Here is an 18,853-nt window from a genome sequence, read left to right on the forward strand (position 1 = left end):
TAATTTATCAGCTAGAAGAAATATTTCCAGTTTTTGCATTTCGAGGAATTTTCACAGCCCTTTGTTAGCAGGCGTGGGTTCGATCCTTTAGGTCCACCCAGGTTAGTCTTCGAAGTCAAGCCGAATGGTGTAGAACTATCGCTCGACACAGGTCCATTACACTCAGAGAAAAAAAAAAAAAGGCCTCTCCTTTGGCCTCTTATTTATACTTTTCGTATGAGTGACTTAGGGTTTTTCCTTGCCCATCAAGAAACTCTCATTTAACAACTCAAACACAAATTAGAATAAACAGTTAATTATCTTAGGTCCAAACCTACAACTTTGTAGGAATTTACAGGGTAAGTTCCACAGAAAGAATACCAAAAGGACACTGCTCACAACCAGATCTCAAATCAATACACCAGTATTTTTGACGTGGTTAAAACCCTCAGAGTGCAAGGAGGGAAACAGTCCACGACCTGTCCCAACGTGGGTACTACAGGCAATTTATTAATCAAAGAATGAAAATTTACATAAGCTTCTCTCATGCACGGATTACCCGAACAATGACCCTCCACGCGCTTTAAATAGAACTCATGGACCAATCGGGTGTCAAGCCACGGATCAAGTGTCGGTAATACCGAGGTGAGAGTGAACCGTCGGATCACTACATATCGTGACCGTCGGATTGTAAGTTACAAAATGTACAACGGTAAAGAAACACACTTTACCTAACTCTAACCTAACTCTATACTAGACCAAGTTGAACTTAACTATATCCTATGTGTCGGAATATCCTAACATCCCCCCTTAAGAACAACTTGGGATAGGATTGAAGGATTTACAAATATGACACAATAGGAGAAGGAAGGAGGCACTAGAGCCTATCCCCCCTTAGTGACAACTTCCTGAACTCCAAGCATATATCGAAGTTTAGTGAACTTCGCCTCTGTGAGAGCCTTTGTGAAGATGTCTGCAACCTGATCATCTGTTGGACAATATTGCACTTCAAGAACATGGTCATGAATGAGCTTTCTGATGAAGTGCATGTGTAGTTCAATGTGTTTGCTGCGCTGATGCTGGACTGGATCTTTGCATAGCTGAATGGCACTTTGATTATCACACCAAAGTGTGGTTGAATGCTGCTGCTCAAAGCCAAACTCTGATAGGATCTGACGAAGCCACAAGGCTTCCTTACTAGCTTCCACGGCACCACGATACTCTGCTTCTGCTGACGAAAGAGAAATGGCAGCCTGTTTCTTACAAGCCCATGTAATAGGTCCTGAACCAAGAGTGAAGACATAACCGGCAGTAGACTTCCGATCATCAGGGTCACCAGCCCAATCAGAATCAGTGAAACGAACTAACAGAGGAGCTGCTTTGGTACTGTAATGAATCCCAAACTGTACTGTACCTCGAACATAACGAAGTATTCTTTTAGCTGCTTTCCAATGACTTTCACGGGGGTTTTGCATAAAACGCGCAACAAGGCCAACAGCAAAGGAAAGATCAGGACGAGTATGGGTTAAATACAGGGGTTTTCCGACAAGTTGACGGTATAAGGTAGCATCAACTTCAGGAGAGGTACAAGAGACTGAAAGTTTGACTCCAGACTGAAAGGGAGAAGGGGCTGGCTTACAGTCTTCCATGTGAAAATGACGAAGAATATCACAAGCATACTTGGACTGGGAAAGGAAAATACCCTCTTGGGATTGCAAGACTTGAAGACCGAGAAAATAGTGTAAATGTCCTAAGTCTGTCATTTCAAATTTCTTTTTAAGGCTGGACTTCACATGGTTTATAAGGTTGGGATCACTACCAGTAAGAATAAGATCATCAACATAAAGAACAAGGATGATAAGAGAGTTGCCCTCTTTCTTGGTGTAGACAGTATTGTCAGAATGACACCTAGAAAAGCCAGATTCTAAAAGAAAGCTATCCATTTTGGCATACCAAGCCCGAGGAGCTTGCTTGAGGCCATAAAGGGATTTCTTAAGTCGACAAACAAGGCTGGAGTCTGTTTGTATGAAGCCAATGGGTTGTTCCATATAGATTTCTTCCTGCAAGTCCCCATGCAAGAAGGCAGATTTAACATCCATCTGATGGACTTCCCATTTTAAAGAGGCAGCAAGGGAAAGAACAAGGCGGATAGAGTTCATTTTGGCAACAGGAGAAAAGGTTTCAGTGTAGTCAATGCCTTCAACCTGTGAAAAGCCCTTAGCAACGAGACGAGCTTTATGTTTATCAACTTTCCCATCTGGTCCATACTTGGTTCTGTAAACCCATTTACATCTAACAAGTTTGCGTCCCTTTGGTAGAGGAACAAGATCCCATGTATCATTTGTCATCAATGAATGATATTCTTCATTCATAGCTGCTTCCCAATGTGGATGGCCTGAAGCTTCTGCAAAAGTGTCAGGATCATGATTTACTGGAGCTTGAGCCAGTAAAGAAGAGGCTCTTTCAAACTGAGAACGTGTACGTCGCTGATCTGTAGGATCACCGGCAAGATCACCTGCTGCATCCCGAGTGGCACGGACCCATCTTGGAAGTTGAGGATCCTGAGAAGGTGGGGGAGGATTATCATCCTCGCTTTCATCATCTGAAGAAGAAATGTTTTCAAAGATAGAAGAGATAGGAAGAGGTGGCACATCCGCCGGACTAGGCTCGCAGGCCGATTTATTTTCATCAAATTTTACATCTCTTCTAATGATAACATTTTTGGACTTAAATGGAATAAGTCTATAACCTTTTACATCTTCAGAATATCCAACAAAAGTACATTTCTCACTTTTAGGTTCTAAAGCTTTATGCTTTTCATCTGGAATATGGGCCCATGCTTCACTTCCAAACACACGAAAGTGACTTACATCTGGTTTAATGGAACTCCAAGCTTCTTCTGGAGTGATATTCTCTAGAACCTTAGTAGGAGTGCGATTGATTATATAATTTGCACAATTAATTGCTTCGGCCCAAAAACTAAGACTGAGTCCTTTAGATTGCAGCATACAATTAGCCATTTCCTTTAAGGTGCGGTTTTTCCTTTCAGCTACACCATTTTGTTGTGGAGTGTATGGAACAGTATGTTGCATTTGAATTCCATTTTCGGTGCAAAAGTTGATGAATGTGTTTTTAACATATTCTCCACCATTATCAGTTCTTAGCTTAAGAATTTGATGTCCAGATTGTTTTTCAACAAATGCTTTGAAGGCCAAAAAAGTGGTAAATACTTCGCTCTTGAGTTTTAAGAAGTATACCCAAGTGCGTCTGGAGAAATCATCAATGAAAGTTAAGAAGTACTTGCAGCCAGAGAATGAAGCAACAGGAAGAGGACCACATAAATCACTGTGCACAAGCTGTAAAGGGGCTGAGGCGTGCCAAGAGGCACGTTTGTCAAAACTGTCCCGATGATGTTTTCCGAGTACACATCCGGAACAAACACCATCTCTGCAAGATACCATAGGAAGACCTGTCACCATATTTTCTTTACATAGATGCTGAAGGGAGCGATAGTTTAAGTGACCAAATCGCTCATGCCAAAGTTTGCTCACTTCATCATTATGAGCAACAAATACTGAGGGAAGATTGGATGACCCAAAGTTGTGAAACTTATACAACCTTTTGGAATCATCAGCAAGACCAGTAGCTAGAATCTGTTTAGGATCTTTTAGATCCTTGATTACAACATCATGAGGTGAAAATTCAACAATTTTACCTTCACCTGAATGAGTTATCTGATAGACAGATAGAAGGTTGCAGGATAAGGTTGGAACACATAATACATCATTAAACTGACCATTGTCTAGATGAACAGTTCCAGTCCCTACAACATTAAGAGATCTATCATCACCAATATATATATTTTTGGTGTTACAATCATTTAAAGAAGAAAACATGGCTTGGTTTTTGGCCATGTGACAAGAGGCTCCAGAATCAATGAGCCACTCATGAGAATGAGAAGAAGAAGAAGATACATTTAATGCATAACCAGACTGAGATGATTGACAATGAGATGCAGAAAGTGCCATTCCGGAAGTTGAAGTTGAAGTAGGCTCCACATGGATGTTATGTTTCTTCATTGCGGCTTCCAAGGCTTCCATCTTCTTAAAGCATTTAGATTCTAAGTGGCCATCTCGATTACAAAAGTTACAATGTCTATCAGTCTTCTTCCATTTGTTTTTATTGGTCTTATCATTTTGCTGAAATGATCTTTCATTTTGAGGCTGAAATGGTTTAGGACCATTCTTTTGAGGATATGACTTCTTAGGATTCTTTGAATTTGGTTGCTGCTGGGCGGCTAACGCTTTCGTGGAAGAGTTTCCAAGATTAAGAAGACCAAGGTGTAAGAGTTTTTCTTGTTCTCTTATTAAGGAATCACAAAAGGAGTCAAAGGAAGGGGGCTTGTAGTCTTGTCCTTGACAAATGAAAGCTTCTCTTGTAGAATGGAAAGTGGAAACAAATACAGAGTAGGCTGGTCCCAACTTAGTAAGGATGGAATAAATAAGGTTACCATCGTCTTTCTTAACTTTAACACCTTCCAGGAGATATCTAAGGTTCTTGAATTTGGACAAGAAATCTTCAATGCAAGAAAAATTATTAGGATCCAAAGTAAGCAGCTCATTTTCAAGTTGATGGGCTCTAATTTCATTTTTAATCCCAAAAACTTTAGCAAGTTTTTCTAATGCTTCATGAGGAGTCTCAAGTTCCGCAATGTGGAATCTAAGATCAGGAGAAATAGACATCCCTATCAAACCACGTGCTTGATCTTGTCTATTTTCCCATTTTGCCGCCTTGTCTTCATCTTTTGGTTTCTTCTCTTGGTCTGTGGCTATTCTGAAGAGACCTTTACTTCTAAGTAAATCTTCGATGTAGGCTACCCATTGGAAGTAGTTAGTGCTGTCAAGAATGACTTGGCATGGGCTTTCCATTTTAAAAAAAAACTGAAGCTGAAGATGCTGAAAGTAGGTGTTCCAATGGATAGATCTCGAAAAAATAGGCGGTTTTAAAAAAAACGGCTCTGAAAAAGGCTTCCGGATGAAGAAGTTATGGCTTTTTGAAAAATAATTGTTGAAGTAGCCGGCAAAGTGCGCGAATGTGCGGGAATGAAAAAATCCGCCCCCACAAAATGGAGACTTGAACCCAAGACCTCTACTCTCTTAAAATAGCTTTGAATCAATTGATCTATACAAAAAATTTGAGAAAGAGAGAGAGAGAGAGAGAGAGAGAGGGGGGGGCCTCGGTTTGCGTGCTTGCCTTGAGAAAGCTCTTTTTCCCTACAAAACACAAAACACAAAACACAAAACCCAACACGAATATGCAAAGAAAAACGAACCTTGCGGCTCGAAGTTAGCTTTAGCCAAAAAACTAGAAATTTTAAAAAAATCTCAAAGTTAGCTTTAGCCGAAAAACTAAATATTTTTCTCAATGTTTCTGATTTTCCGAGATCACACTAAGGTGCAGGGAAAAGAGCATACGCATGAGAAAAATCCTTCCTTTCTGTTTCTGATTTGCCCAGATCGCACAGAGTCGCAGGGCAAAGAGCATACGCAGAAATGAAAGGTATAGATCCGGTTAAAAAAAAGGCTAAATAAACTGAGACCGAAATAAGCAGAGAGAAAATAACAGTAAACTGCAAAAAAAACACTATATACCTCCCGATCTGAAAAATGACGCAGCTAGGGCTACCGGAAACCTTTTCGCGTGAAACGAAAGGGGTTCCTCACTGGAACAGATGCTCCGAACGCAACAGAGCAGTCCTCTCGGCCCGAAAGCAGTCAGAAACAGCAGATCTAGGAAACGACAGCCGCATGCAGTTCTACCGGCTTCAGATTTGGATCACCAACGGACGCGGCCCTCAAATAGCTCCGATACCATGTAGGAATTTACAGGGTAAGTTCCACAGAAAGAATACCAAAAGGACACCGCTCACAACCAGATCTCAAATCAATACACCAGTATTTTTGACGTGGTTAAAACCCTCAGAGTGCAAGGAGGGAAACAGTCCACGGCCTGTCCCAACGTGGGTACTACAGGCAATTTATTAATCAAAGAATGAAAATTTACATAAGCTTCTCTCATGCACGGATTACCCGAACAATGACCCTCCATGCGCTTTAAATAGAACTCATGGACCAATCGGGTGTCAAGCCACGGATCAAGTGTCGGTAATACCGAGGTGAGAGTGAACCGTCGGATCACTACATATCGTGACCGTCGGATTGTAAGTTACAAAATGTACAACGGTAAAGAAACACACTTTACCTAACTCTAACCTAACTCTATACTAGACCAAGTTGAACTTAACTATATCCTATGTGTCGGAATATCCTAACAAACTTTGGGTATGAATCCTAACCACTTGGGTAACTTGCCCAACCAACTCCTTTTTGGTGGGTTTTCTCCACTCGGAGATACCTTTTGAGCTACCCAATTTCCAACAAGTACATGCCTCTTTCATATACTAATTATTATTAGTTATTGATTCTATATTCATGTTCATTGCCTTCCCCTTAGAAAAGCTTTTTCCTCAAAAGTTTTTTGATGGAAATGCTTGATATCTTTTTCTGTCTCATAATCTCTTCTCGTCTTTTCATCTTCCATGATACAAGATGATATGAACTTTTGAGTGTGGTACAAAATTGTTATATTGTGAAATGATTTAACCATCCTAATCAAAACTTCAGTGGAATGTTGCATTTATAGGCCTTCCAAGATGAAGTATTGTCACGAGAGTTTATGGTACTGATATCAGTATTGTTTGGAAGATATGTTGATTGTTTTCCTTTTGATTGACGCTGATTGCGCTTGTGATTAGGATGTTAATAAGGAGTTCTTGTGATCTTTCTTCCTTTAAACATACATGTGGCAGTCTCCTGACTTATTTTTGGCATATGATCTTCATCATGTATTGGTGTTGCTGGTTTGATTACTGGGTCCTTCACTTGAAATTCCCATTGTATGAACTATTGGAGATAACTTCTTCAAGTTCTTTCTGCATCTTTAACATTGTCTTTTGATTTTCGTGGAGTATTTCCTTCGAGATATCTTTAAAGTCTTCTAATGACTATATTAGCGATTTTGTCTTCATTGTCATGTTCTGGAACACCATCATCTCCTTCTTATAGGGAAACATCAATTTTTTTTCTCCATGTTTAACATGAACGTGCCTAGTTCTTTAAACCAATGTGAACAAAAAATTATTTCAATCTCTTCGTTAAACATAGTTACTACACTGAATTGAGATACATATTCTTAATTATCAATTATTACTTACAAGTTCTTAATTTTGTATTCTGTTGCCAAACAAGAGGCATCTTTATTCTCAATTATATTTTATTCTAGAATGAATCACTGATTCGCTAAATTAACATTAATGTAATTTTCTTCATGATTCTCGTTGATAATGATAGTAATCTCTTTTCCTCGAATATTTCCTTTTAGTGTACATAATCCAAAACATGAGATCATGCTACCTTTATTAGAGAATCATCCTTTCATCATTTTTGAATTTCTCTTCTTTTAACTTGAGTTGAACTTTGCGGTTATTTTTAATTACCTTAGACTTTAAAAGTAATCCTTTTAATTGTTTAATAATTATTTTTTTCCCTTTCTTTTAAATATTCAATTTTCAAGCAATTAAATAGTTGAATAATTAAATATTTTTAAACCCCTAGTGAAAAAAACCTTTTTTTTCGTAACATTAAGGAATATACTCTTTTATAACTCAACTTTTAAATATTACTCCAATTATATATATATTTATATATATGCGCACACACACACACGAATTAACCTTACAATATGATAATGTATTCCCTTTGTTTGTTTGTTTGTTTGTTTTTTTTTAACTTATAAATACCTTCTGAATTATTTCCTTTTTAAAACTTTTATATTATATATATATATTTTTTTTGTTCTCCGTAACTTTATTTTTGTAAATGAAAAGTACTTTAATATTTTATTGATAATTTTTTAAAACTGGTTTGTTGAATCCCTTTTGGCTTCCAAGTTCCAATAGTTATATTTAAAAATTTCCTTTACTTAGCTTTCTTAACTTTATATTTCAATTAATATATTTGACTTCACGTTGGTCACTTTTTATGGTAATGGTGATGGCTCGATGAATATGACATGTTGATTTCATTTAAGGTCACTACCTTTGGAAGAAGAGAAGAAAGAAAGAAGGAAGTAAATTATTTTAACATCCACAAGGCTAAAGATAACCTATGGGACATATTACTTCTTCATTTGCTTGATGTATTCGACTCTTTTCTGTGAAGCTTCACAATAAATGCTCCCTAACTTCTTGACAAACTCCTCGCTAAATATATTATCCCAAGAGCTAGCTGCCAGCATATCTGCATAACATTCCCTGTTGTCTTTGAAGGCCTCACATTCTAAAATGAAATGCTTTTCTATTTCCACTTTTCTGGAAGAACAAAAAATGCATACTCTTTCCTCATTAAAGACAACCTTAGGCCATCTACCCTCTTCCATCTGCTCAATTTTTTTGAAATACCTTATGACTCGCACCATAGAAATTGCTTCAATAAGAGTAACCCCTGTTTCACTTAACAAGATAGCATAAGGAATTACACTTTGAATCTTGAATTTGTTTGTAATCAAACGCTTCTGAATTTTCTCAATTTGTCTCCACTGCATGTCGGATGGACTGTTGGCCCATAGTTCACAACCATAGAGAATCACTGGAATCACTAGAAGCCCAAAGGAGTTTGAGTGGTTTTCCAGTCCCATAACTCTGCCTCTCTACGCCTATTTTGAAAAGCATAAAATGCTTTCCAAACCCCCAAAGTTCTTTTCTTTCTACAACCATCCCAGCTTAGATTTTTGTTGAAGTCAATTTTGAGGTATTTGTAATCCACAACTTCTTCCAAAATCTTGCCTTCAAAGTAGAATTTATGCTGGTTATGTTTTCTGTTTTTAGAGAAAACCACTACTTTCGTTTTGCTGATATTGACTTGCATCCCCACACTTCTACAAAAATGCTCGAGGGATAGTAAGTGCTCTTGCAAACCAAGAGCCGATTTAGCAATTAGAATAAGGTCATATGCATACAAAAGAAGCCTTATAACAAACTTGCCCAAATAGATACCATCACCCCCTTGTGAATTTAACCACTCTTCAAGATTGTCGATATATAAACCAAAAAGGGTAGGAGACAGTGGGCAACCTTGCTTGACCCCAATATCACTTCTAAGACTTTCAGAAATGCCTGCTGAAGTTCTAATTTTGACTTTCACCTCTTGATACAACTTATGCACAACTACTCTCAAATGTTTAGGAACCCTAAGTTCCTCCATTCTGTACCAAAGCTTTTCCCTAGGAACCGTGTCAAACGCTTTTCTGAAATCAACAAAGCAACAAAAGACTTCTTCCTTTTTCTCCCATAATTTTTCAATGATGTGCCTTAAAGTTATACAATGATCAACTGTGGAATGTTTAGGCCTAAAACCTGCTTGCCCTTTAGCACACTTATCTCTTTCTTCTGCCCACTTGCAAATTTTATTTTCTAGCATGCTTTCAAATAGCTTTGCAAACAAAGGGTTTATCATGATTGTCCTATAATTGGAGGGATTATTGATGTCACCACTCTTGCAAAGAGGTATTGCTAGATTAGTTGTCTAATCTGTGGGGAGCCCCTGTTGTATGATGTTGTTGAAAATTTTGTAATGTGAGGTGCAAGGATCTTTGAGCCTCGCTTTAGATATTCTGCTTGGAGTTCAACTAAGTCTTTTGCTTTTCCAACACCCTTCTTCTTGATACCCATCTCTACCTCTTGGACCGTGAAGAGTTCAGTATCAATGTTGACCAAGGGGGGAGGGTCAACTTTGGGATCCTGCTCGTAGAGTTGTCTTGCATAGTCAAACAATTTAGAAGCTGTAATACTATTTCCAGTTTGTATCTTTCTCGGTTGGAGCTCCTTCCAAAATAATTTGGGATTATTTTTCCAAAGGAAGATTAGTTCTTCCCTCCTTGAAACCATGAAATCAGCCTTTTTATTGCTTAAGAATTGCTTGTAAGCTTTGGGCTTTATGTTATCATTGTTTGACTCTTTCCACATTCTCCTTGCCTTTTTGCATTCCTTGTCAAGCCAAGCATTAGCCGGAAAGCAATTTGTTTCAGACTTCTTAATTTTTGCTCTTTTGCACTTTGCAAGTGTGCATTGAATTAAATGTGTTAATTCATGACTATGAAGGGTGTGAATTGTGATTTTCTCCCTCTCGAAGAGCCTCTCTAGCGTCATTTTAAAGGTGTTACAATTTTCTGGAGTCGAAAGAATTTTGCCCTGTGGGAGATTTTGTTGGACATGCTGAATTTTTGACTCTAATTGTTTCTTTCCAGTCTAAGAGAAACTTAAATAAATTGGCCTATGATTTGATTTTAAGTCCCATCTCCAATCAAAACTTCCTCCATTTTCTCACACAAACCATGCGAGCAAATTACATAATCTACTACACTTTCTCCATTGTAAGTATTGCAAGTGAAATTACCGGACTTTGCCCATCTAGTCAAGCCATTACAAATGACTAAATCAAAGGCCCCACATAGAGTAAGCAATTGTTCACCAAAGAGATTGCAACCCTTGTCCTCTGAAATTCTTTCCCACTGATGATTACTCTCTTCTGTAAGCCAAATAGGGTCGCAATCTTCTTTACAGCAAAGAATGCTAGCTTGCTCACTTGCAGTCCTAGCATTGAAATCACCCATTATAAAGACTTCACCTAGCTGAGAATATGTTGCAATATCTGCTTTTAAGGCTGCAAATGGATCTTTGTGGTCAAGCCCTCTACCTTTGTAGATTTTTTAAACTTGCGGCGCAAAATAGCATGCTGCAATTCTGATGTGGTTTCCATTTTCTGATATTTTAAACCAAATGAATTTGCTTATTTGAGTCTTGTTTTTCTAACTGAATGAGACACCCTTCTTTCTCCCTCGCTAAAACAATGATACCCCAGTGCCCTTTGCCATTCCCTGCTGCCTTGTTCCACACTGCCATCCTCCAGTATCCTTCAAACAGAGGTGTTTTGCACCCTTCATGCTGATGTGTTTCTATGAGGCAAATTATGTCTCTATCTTTCGCAATAGGCCCTAGCCTAGGTCCTTGTCTCCATGGGTAACCTCTATAGTTCCAACAAACTAATCTTAAGAAAACCTGGGTATGACTTGATTGCTATTTATTTTGACATGCAAGACTCATATTTGAGTCTTTGTCCCTACTTTCCCATACTGACCTTGCTTCTTGATTTCCTGTTGAAGAGTTTGTTGCCTCTTCTTTGTTACCAACTTGCTGCTTTGTTTTGGAAGGAGGTCCAAATCGCGCTATCACAACTTTGCCTTTATAAATCCATGCTCTCTTGCCTTCATCTCTTGCTGTTCTAACCTTTAAATTTCCTCTCTCTTTTCCTCCAGTTGTCTTACAGTTAAACCTTCTTCTAGGAAAAAGTGAGAACCCCTCAAGAGATGCTTCTTGCTTAGAATGATATATTTATCACTCAGGTTAGGCATGATGACTTTTATGGGCCTGGCTCTCTCATCGTTAAACTTACCCACCCTCCATGCCTGGCATATTTGTCCTTGCCATAAGAACTTGTCTTTCAAGAAGTCTCTTGGAAGGTCAAGAGTACATTCATTTTTCCCATAGTCTTTTTCCCCTTTAATAATTATGTTTGCTGCTCTATTTTGTCTTTCCTTGCCTTCTCTATCTTGCATGTTGTCAACCTGAATGTTTGTTTCTCCTTCCTTATTAGCAAAATTGCTAATAACTTGAGCCCAAGTTTTGGAAACTTTGGTGGAATCTCCTTTCCTTTCTTCTCTTGCTTTCTCTTCATGGTTGTCTATTTGGGCAATCATTTTCCCTTTATCCTGGGATGATTTCGCATTCACCACCTTTGTACTTTCCACTACAGATTTCTTTATGTTTTGCACATCCGCCTTCATGTGTTGCCATTCTGTCTTCCCTATCAGGAGAGCTTCCTGTAGCAATGCTACTTGTTCTTTCAAAACTTTATTGCTTTCTGCTAAAGCCTTGTTCTCAACGATTATTATATGAATTTTGTGATCTTTTTCCCGCTCTTTAGCTTCTAAAGCCTCCAACCTTTGCTTTGCATTTAACAATGCTTTCACATAAAGATGAGATGACCAAGTGAGAGGTGTGGATGTGGGACTATACAAGGCAGAATCATCAATGACTTTTCCTTTGGACTTATTGTTGCCACGTGCTTGTAGAGGGGACTTGTTTGAGTGCTTATTGCGAAGGGCTTGAGTACTTTCCTTTGAGACTGTTTTTTCCTTAGGTGATCTTTTCTTGTTGCAGAAATCTTCAGCGGCTATAGGGCTATTACCCATGATTTAATGAATTGCAGTGGCACTCAGAAATCTATTAAAACTTTTATTCACACCCGTTTTTTATTAATATTGTATTATATGCTCCCGATGATAGCTTACTATTGGCAGCAATCACCGAATGTAACTTGTGGCTAGTCGTATGATTACCAAATGTAATGCTCAGTGGCACTGTAATCTAGATTGCAAGATGACTAATATTCAGATGGATCGTACAACTAGTGTTGGGCAGATGTATGGTTGCACTATAGATGGAAAACATTGTATGACGGCACTATCTTTTAGTTGTTTTTATTTATTTATTTAAACTGTAATTTTATTTCATTAGCATAATGATACAAAATTACATTCTTCATATATGCGTCAACGTGTATATTCTTGTGGATCTATCCAGATTGCAAATGGTCATTTAGTTCTATCCTGTCCTTACGGACCATATACTTTAAGTACATAAAAAATGGTGATGATATCACCCTGGAGTATTGAAAAAAGTGTCTATGCTATATCAATGTATGGTGTACATCCCATCGTAACCGCATATATAAGATAAACAGAAATAGTAAAATATAAAGTAGAAAGTATCCTTCACTAAAAAACTGTTGAGCCATTTTCATCTATGAATGACCTATGATAAAACTCAAAAAGCGTACCATCCTGCTGCTCCAAAATCAATCAATGCCCCCGATCCAGGTGTAAACCCTCTTTAGAAAGTTGGTTGGCTGTGTGATTTTGCTCCCTGTAGATGTGAGAATAAGAGAAATAGGCAAAAGAAAGCTTTAAACAAACGATCTCTTCCAAAATAGGCACCCAAAAAGGATTTTGACACTGCTGTACTTCATTCAGCCAGTTGACCACAAGGAAAGGAACCCCATAAATTTGAAGCTGATCACATGCTTTCTCCCTTGTGAAGGCTAATAGGTTTTTGCATGCTAAGAGTTCTGCTTGGTTGTTTGTGCCATTGCCTAAACCCATTTTTATCTCGAAGAAGTGAGACTCAGATAAGTTTAAGATAGCCCTGCCTCCACTTTTCTGGGCCTCCCCTTGAGATGCCCCATTGAAGTACCCCCATGGCTTTGAGAAATCAAGCTTTTCTGCAACAATGCACCTAGGAGTAGCTTCATCCTTTGATTGAGGGAAGTGAGCCAAAAATTGGCAAACCTTCAGCAGCCACCTGATCTGGGAAGGATGGTTTGTCATGAAAAATAGCCTTATTCCGTACCAGCCAAACTTCCCAACAGATAATTAATGGAAGAGCTTTAAACGAATGAGTATCAGGAGAGGAGTTCCAGGATCTCCACAGTTCTCCCACTGTAACCCCTACCGAAACATAGAACTGTCCCAGCGCTTATTGACAGGTTTTCCACACTTGTAAGTTGTGTAGTGAATGGGTAGCTTATGAAAATATGTGCTATGGTTTCTTCATTCTGTTTGCGAAGTGAGCACCAACCTGGACCTATTTTATGATGCCTTTGCATGCTGTCTAGGTGGGGGCTTTATTGCCCATTAAGCGCCACATAAAATCTTTGCCTTAGCTGGGCACTTGGCACACCAAACTGCTCTCCAGCACCATTTTGGTTCCTCTTGCAATCGTAGCATGTTGAGATGGATATATCCAAGTGTTGGTGTATAGGAGCTGAAAGGTGAGAAAGACCAAATTAAATCATCCTCCCTGTCTGTCAGCCCGATGTGGCTCTTTTGGAGAGCATCCAAGTAATTATTCCAGACTTCATAAAACTGTTCATCCAGGCCTCACTATCTTTTATCTGTTGTTACACAATAGCTTGAATTTGATATCCGCAATTCCGAATCTTTTGATGAGATGTTTATGTTCCTTCTTTTTTGTTAGTGGAGTAGTAATTTATTTTTTTGTTAATTTTTCCTTTTTTAATATTATATACTCTTTTATTTTTATTTTTTTTGCTTTTTACACAGTTTTGTTGGCAGTAGTGTAGCTCTTTCGTCAAAAGAAATTGCAAACAAAAATTTATGGGCAAAAACCCTTGATGTGGTCAATGATCTAGGAAAACAAAGAATGAAAATTTGGGTAAACCAACAGAAACTCCGAAAATTTTGACCAAGGATCTAGTGGCCAAAGGGCAGGATCAGACTTGCTCTATTACAAATGTAACAAACAAGGTTCATATACTTGTGAGTACTCAGAATATCTGGAATATGTAAATATCCATTATAGGACAAGTAATATATCATAATGTTGAATGTACAAGTGATATGATTAGCTACAAATGAGGGCCCTGTTTATATACTAGACAAGGTGCCCCTTCACGAATAGTCATGTCCTATAGGACATGCCTCTTCAATATACTAATCATTATTAATTATTAATAATATATTTTATGTTAGTAACAAATTTACCCCTCCTCTAACCCATGCCACAATTTTCACCAAACTTCAACTTTGAGGTTTGAAGTTTGGCGGACTTAAAATTGTTTTTGATGTTTATAAAGGTTTTGTCGAATCTCATGGCCATTGACTGTTCCACGGTTCCCCTGTATTTTCTGGTTGTTTCTTCTGTTCTTGCATTGGTTGTTCTCAATTCTTATTGTTATTCTTCGCAAAGCGACGATATTTAGCTTGACATATTATGTTTAAAGGGGATCTGCTCATAGACGAGCTTCTAAATGTGTGACCAGCTGTCCAGCTTAAGCTCAAGTGCCTTGTGGAGGCCATTCTCCAAATATACCTCCACACAGATTCTTGCGTATGTGTAGATCCCAAATTTTGTTTTGGATCTCTCAGTACATGTCCCTAGTTTTGGTTTGGATCTATTAATTCATATTTTCAGAATTGATTATATCTCTAAAGTGTTGGGGAACTTATAGGGTTGCCATGTTTCCTCTTTCTGTGAGGCACTTACCCCAATAGATATTTGTGGCAGTTTGTGTTAACCAAGGTGCTTAAAAATACTATCATATATACCATTTATTAGAATAACGACCATTCTCATACATGTTGTGTTATCTTGTTCATGGGTCATAGTTTTTATTTTTATTTTTTTTCCTTATATGCTGATAAATGTAATGCCAAGAATGTCAGTTGTAACTTACAATTAATATGTCTCAAGGGGAATGAAAAATGTTTTTTTGGCAAATGTGCATCTAATGAGTTTTGCTTTTCGTTATCCCATCGGCTGAATTTTGAAACTTGTCTATGAGTTTGCCATGCAGGATTGCTGCATGAAATGCTCCGGTCAACAAAGAAAGGTGGATCAAAGTCAGATTGGAAGGTAGCAATGTTGCACTCTATTCCTGTTTTGTATAGTTAAGAATTTCTACTCTTTATCATAAATGCCATTTTCTGTTGGTTCATTCAACAATATAATATTTTTACTTGGTATTTGCCTATGTCAAATCCTTCAGTCTTCTGATTCGTTTAATTCCAGATTCATTTATTGTTAATGGAGCAATACATTTCGATAGCAGATTAGTCTTCAAGGAACTGACATAGACACCCTTTCTCCTCAAATGTGGTGTCTTTATTTTTAAAACCTCTAGTAGATTCTAAACATTGCTGATGTCAAATATCTTATGTTTATTATGTTGCCATTTGGCCCTTGGGTGTTCAGTTGTGTCAGTCATTGATTCCAAGTCAGACTGTTGGAAAAGTAGGAGTATTTTTCCTCTAAACTATGGAGACAAACACTGAGTGGGACTCTTTAAAGCTAAGTGTTTTGAAATAATTAAAATTAGAAATCCCTGAAAAAGCGGAGATTGTTATCCCTGCAAAAGGTCTTGATGTTCCTACTATATTGTTATAGACAATATTACTGGAGAATGGAGCTAGTTACTTCAAACTACAAAAGCAAATAACTAAGGGAGCAACTTCTGCATGCCTAGACACAAGGAGGCCTTTGCAGAAGTACCTGCCTGAGCTACAAACTTCAACAAAGAAGCATGAAGTTTGAGAACTTGAGGATTGGGACCTTCTAAGGTGAACACCTTACTTTATTCATGATTCCTTGAAAATTACCCAATCACAATGGTGGTGTTAGCACAAATTTCTAGACTGTTTGCAAATAAGAATATCTTTCAAAATATGCAGCAGAAATCAATGAAACATCTAGGAAAATCTGACCTTAGTGTCACTAGCAAATCTGCTCTCCATTCGGGTTGGTGCGTGCCAACCTTAGGGGGGTGTCCCTGATTTTAGCATGTGCTGTTTTCAATTATAAATTTGCATTATAACATGTTAAAAAACAGCGAAGTGATGGCTGTTCGACCAGCAAGTTGGTGGCCAAACAAGTTTGTAAAATACTTACCATTCTAATAAGTGGGATGATCTCTACCAATCAGCTGTTTATATGGAAAATAAATAGGTAGAAAACATATTTAAATGGCAGATTTCACCAATGAAAATAGCTCAAAAACTCTTACCAAATTGCATAAGATACCATTGGGACATCGGACAAACTTAGAAAGATAGAATAGATCATAACCAAGCTTTTATTCTGCAAAGGCCAAAAGGCTGGCTGCACCAAGATGACTGTTACAGAACCGATGACAATGATATTTGGATACAATAAACTAGAAGCTACAAGAGAGAAGAAATAAAGAATATGGAGACAGGAGAGTAATATTGTTGCTTGCTCAATATTGTGACCTAACCCATTGCTTATATGTTAATTTTAGGTATGTTCTATGCTTAGAGCAATTTATTTCAATTTTCACAGTTAGCTCAATATCTTTTCCAGATTAGCAGTCACATCAGCATTAAAGTAAATTGCAGATAGAACATAAACATAAATTGCAGAAGACAAGCTAAGACAAGAGGACACAAGATGTGGCGTTAGCAAGGGACAAACCCCAATGTGGGGAAACCCTTGATCAATTCTTCTTATATGTTCTTCAATAGTTCAGCAGAGAGAGAGATAGTACGTTTACAACAGAAGTCAACATTTTGACTTATCTAGATAAGAGCATAGATCATCTCTAAGAAAATGATACATGAGATCAATTGAAGACATGCTGCTTCAACTGATTCTCCAAGGTGACTCCTTCACCTATCGTTGTGCTGCATTTCGTCATCACGCTGCACCATGCTGCACCCATCATCACTACGCTGCATCTCATCACGCTTCATTAATCATGACTGTACCCATCACTGTATTGCATTATGTGCCATTGCTGCACCATGTTGCCATATTGACCTATGTGTTGGCTGCATCTTGCTTGCTTGTTGTCCTTAGCATGCTTGCTGTTGCATGCTAGCTATAACATTGCATGCTTGGTGTATTTGCTGCTAAGTACCATACCACTGTCCCAATGTTAGTTAGTTGTCCCTTGCATGCTGCTCTCCTTCGGAGATAGATGCTCTAGCTGTTTCGGCAGTTCCGGCTGTTCCTGGCAGTTCTGGCAGTTCACGGCAATTCCGGCTGTTCCTGACAGTTCCGACAGATTCGGCTTCTGCCCTCTGCGTAAGCTTTCCCGCCTGTTCCGGCAGTTCTCGACAGTTCCTGCAGTTTCGGCAATTCCCGTTGTTCCCGACAGTTCCGACAGTTCTAGCAATTCCGGTTATTCTCGACAGTTCCGGCTTTTCCCGACAGTTCCGATAGTTCTGGCTTTTGCCCTCTGCATCAACTTTCCCCGCTGTTCTGGCAGTTCTGACTGTTTCCGACAGTTACGACAGTTCCCAACAGTTCCAACAATTCTGGCTATTCCCGGTAGTTCTGGCAGTGCCCACTTTTCCCGGCAGTTCCGAAAGTTCCAGCTTCTACCCTCTGCATCAACTTTCCCTTCCTGTTCTGGCAGTTTTGGCTGTTCCCGGTAGTTCCAACAGTTCCCAACAGTTCCGGCAATTTCGGCTATTCTCGGCAGTTCCAGCAGTTCCCGACTGTTCCTGCTGTTCCGGCTATTCAGGCTATTCCCTGCAGTTCCGGCATTTCCCGGCAGTCTCGGCAATTCCGGTAGTTTCGACAATTTCGGCTATTCCCGGCAGTTCCGGCAGTTCCAGCTTCTGTCCTCTGGATTAGGGCAGCGTTATCCCTTAGGATTTCTCCTCTTACTAAAACCCAAAGACAAGTAAAGAGGAAGAGATCCCAAGTGTGTTGAAATGACTTGAAGGCCACCTCTATTTATACTAAAACATTAAGCACAAGTGGGGTTTATTTGGTTGCTGGCCGACCTTGACGAATTGTCCCATAACAAAAATAAATTCATATCTCCATGAATACTTATCGGAATCGAATGATATTTAGATCAATCCTACACCTCTCGATGAGAGGGATCCGAGAAAAATATCAGCTTCCATTAATAAGATGACCCACATGTAGTTTGGCCCTAGTTGCCAATTTTAACACTCCCTCTCAACTAGGGAGAACTCCATCCGCTGATCAGTCTCCCTCTCAACTAGGGAGACTGTACTATGTCTGCCATCAGTGCCCTGCACTGCTCTGCTGAACCATGAAGAAGAAGAATTGATCGAGAATGTCTCATACCATTCTCTACTGACCCGATGTTAGTTTCATTTGAAGAGAGTGTGTCACATCACTCTTACT

The 18,853-nt window shown here is 38.7% G+C and overlaps 1 protein-coding gene across 2 annotated transcripts in view; it reads left to right on the plus strand.

Moving 5' to 3' along the window:
* Window positions 1-18,853, plus strand: part of LOC149239263 (SNARE-interacting protein KEULE-like) — a 514,512-nt gene that overhangs the window by 71,507 nt on the left and 424,152 nt on the right. For both annotated transcript variants that reach the window (XM_089373374.1, XM_089373375.1), the window contains exon 2: window positions 15,528-15,586. In XM_089373374.1, the coding sequence (XP_089229500.1) occupies window positions 15,528-15,586 (59 nt within the window). The remainder of the gene's footprint in view (window positions 1-15,527; window positions 15,587-18,853) is intronic.

Source organism: Pinus tabuliformis, chromosome 8, assembly GCF_031772625.1.
Source record: "Pinus tabuliformis cultivar Carrire ecotype Pingquan chromosome 8, CPIR1, whole genome shotgun sequence".
NCBI lineage: Eukaryota > Viridiplantae > Streptophyta > Pinopsida > Pinales > Pinaceae > Pinus > Pinus tabuliformis.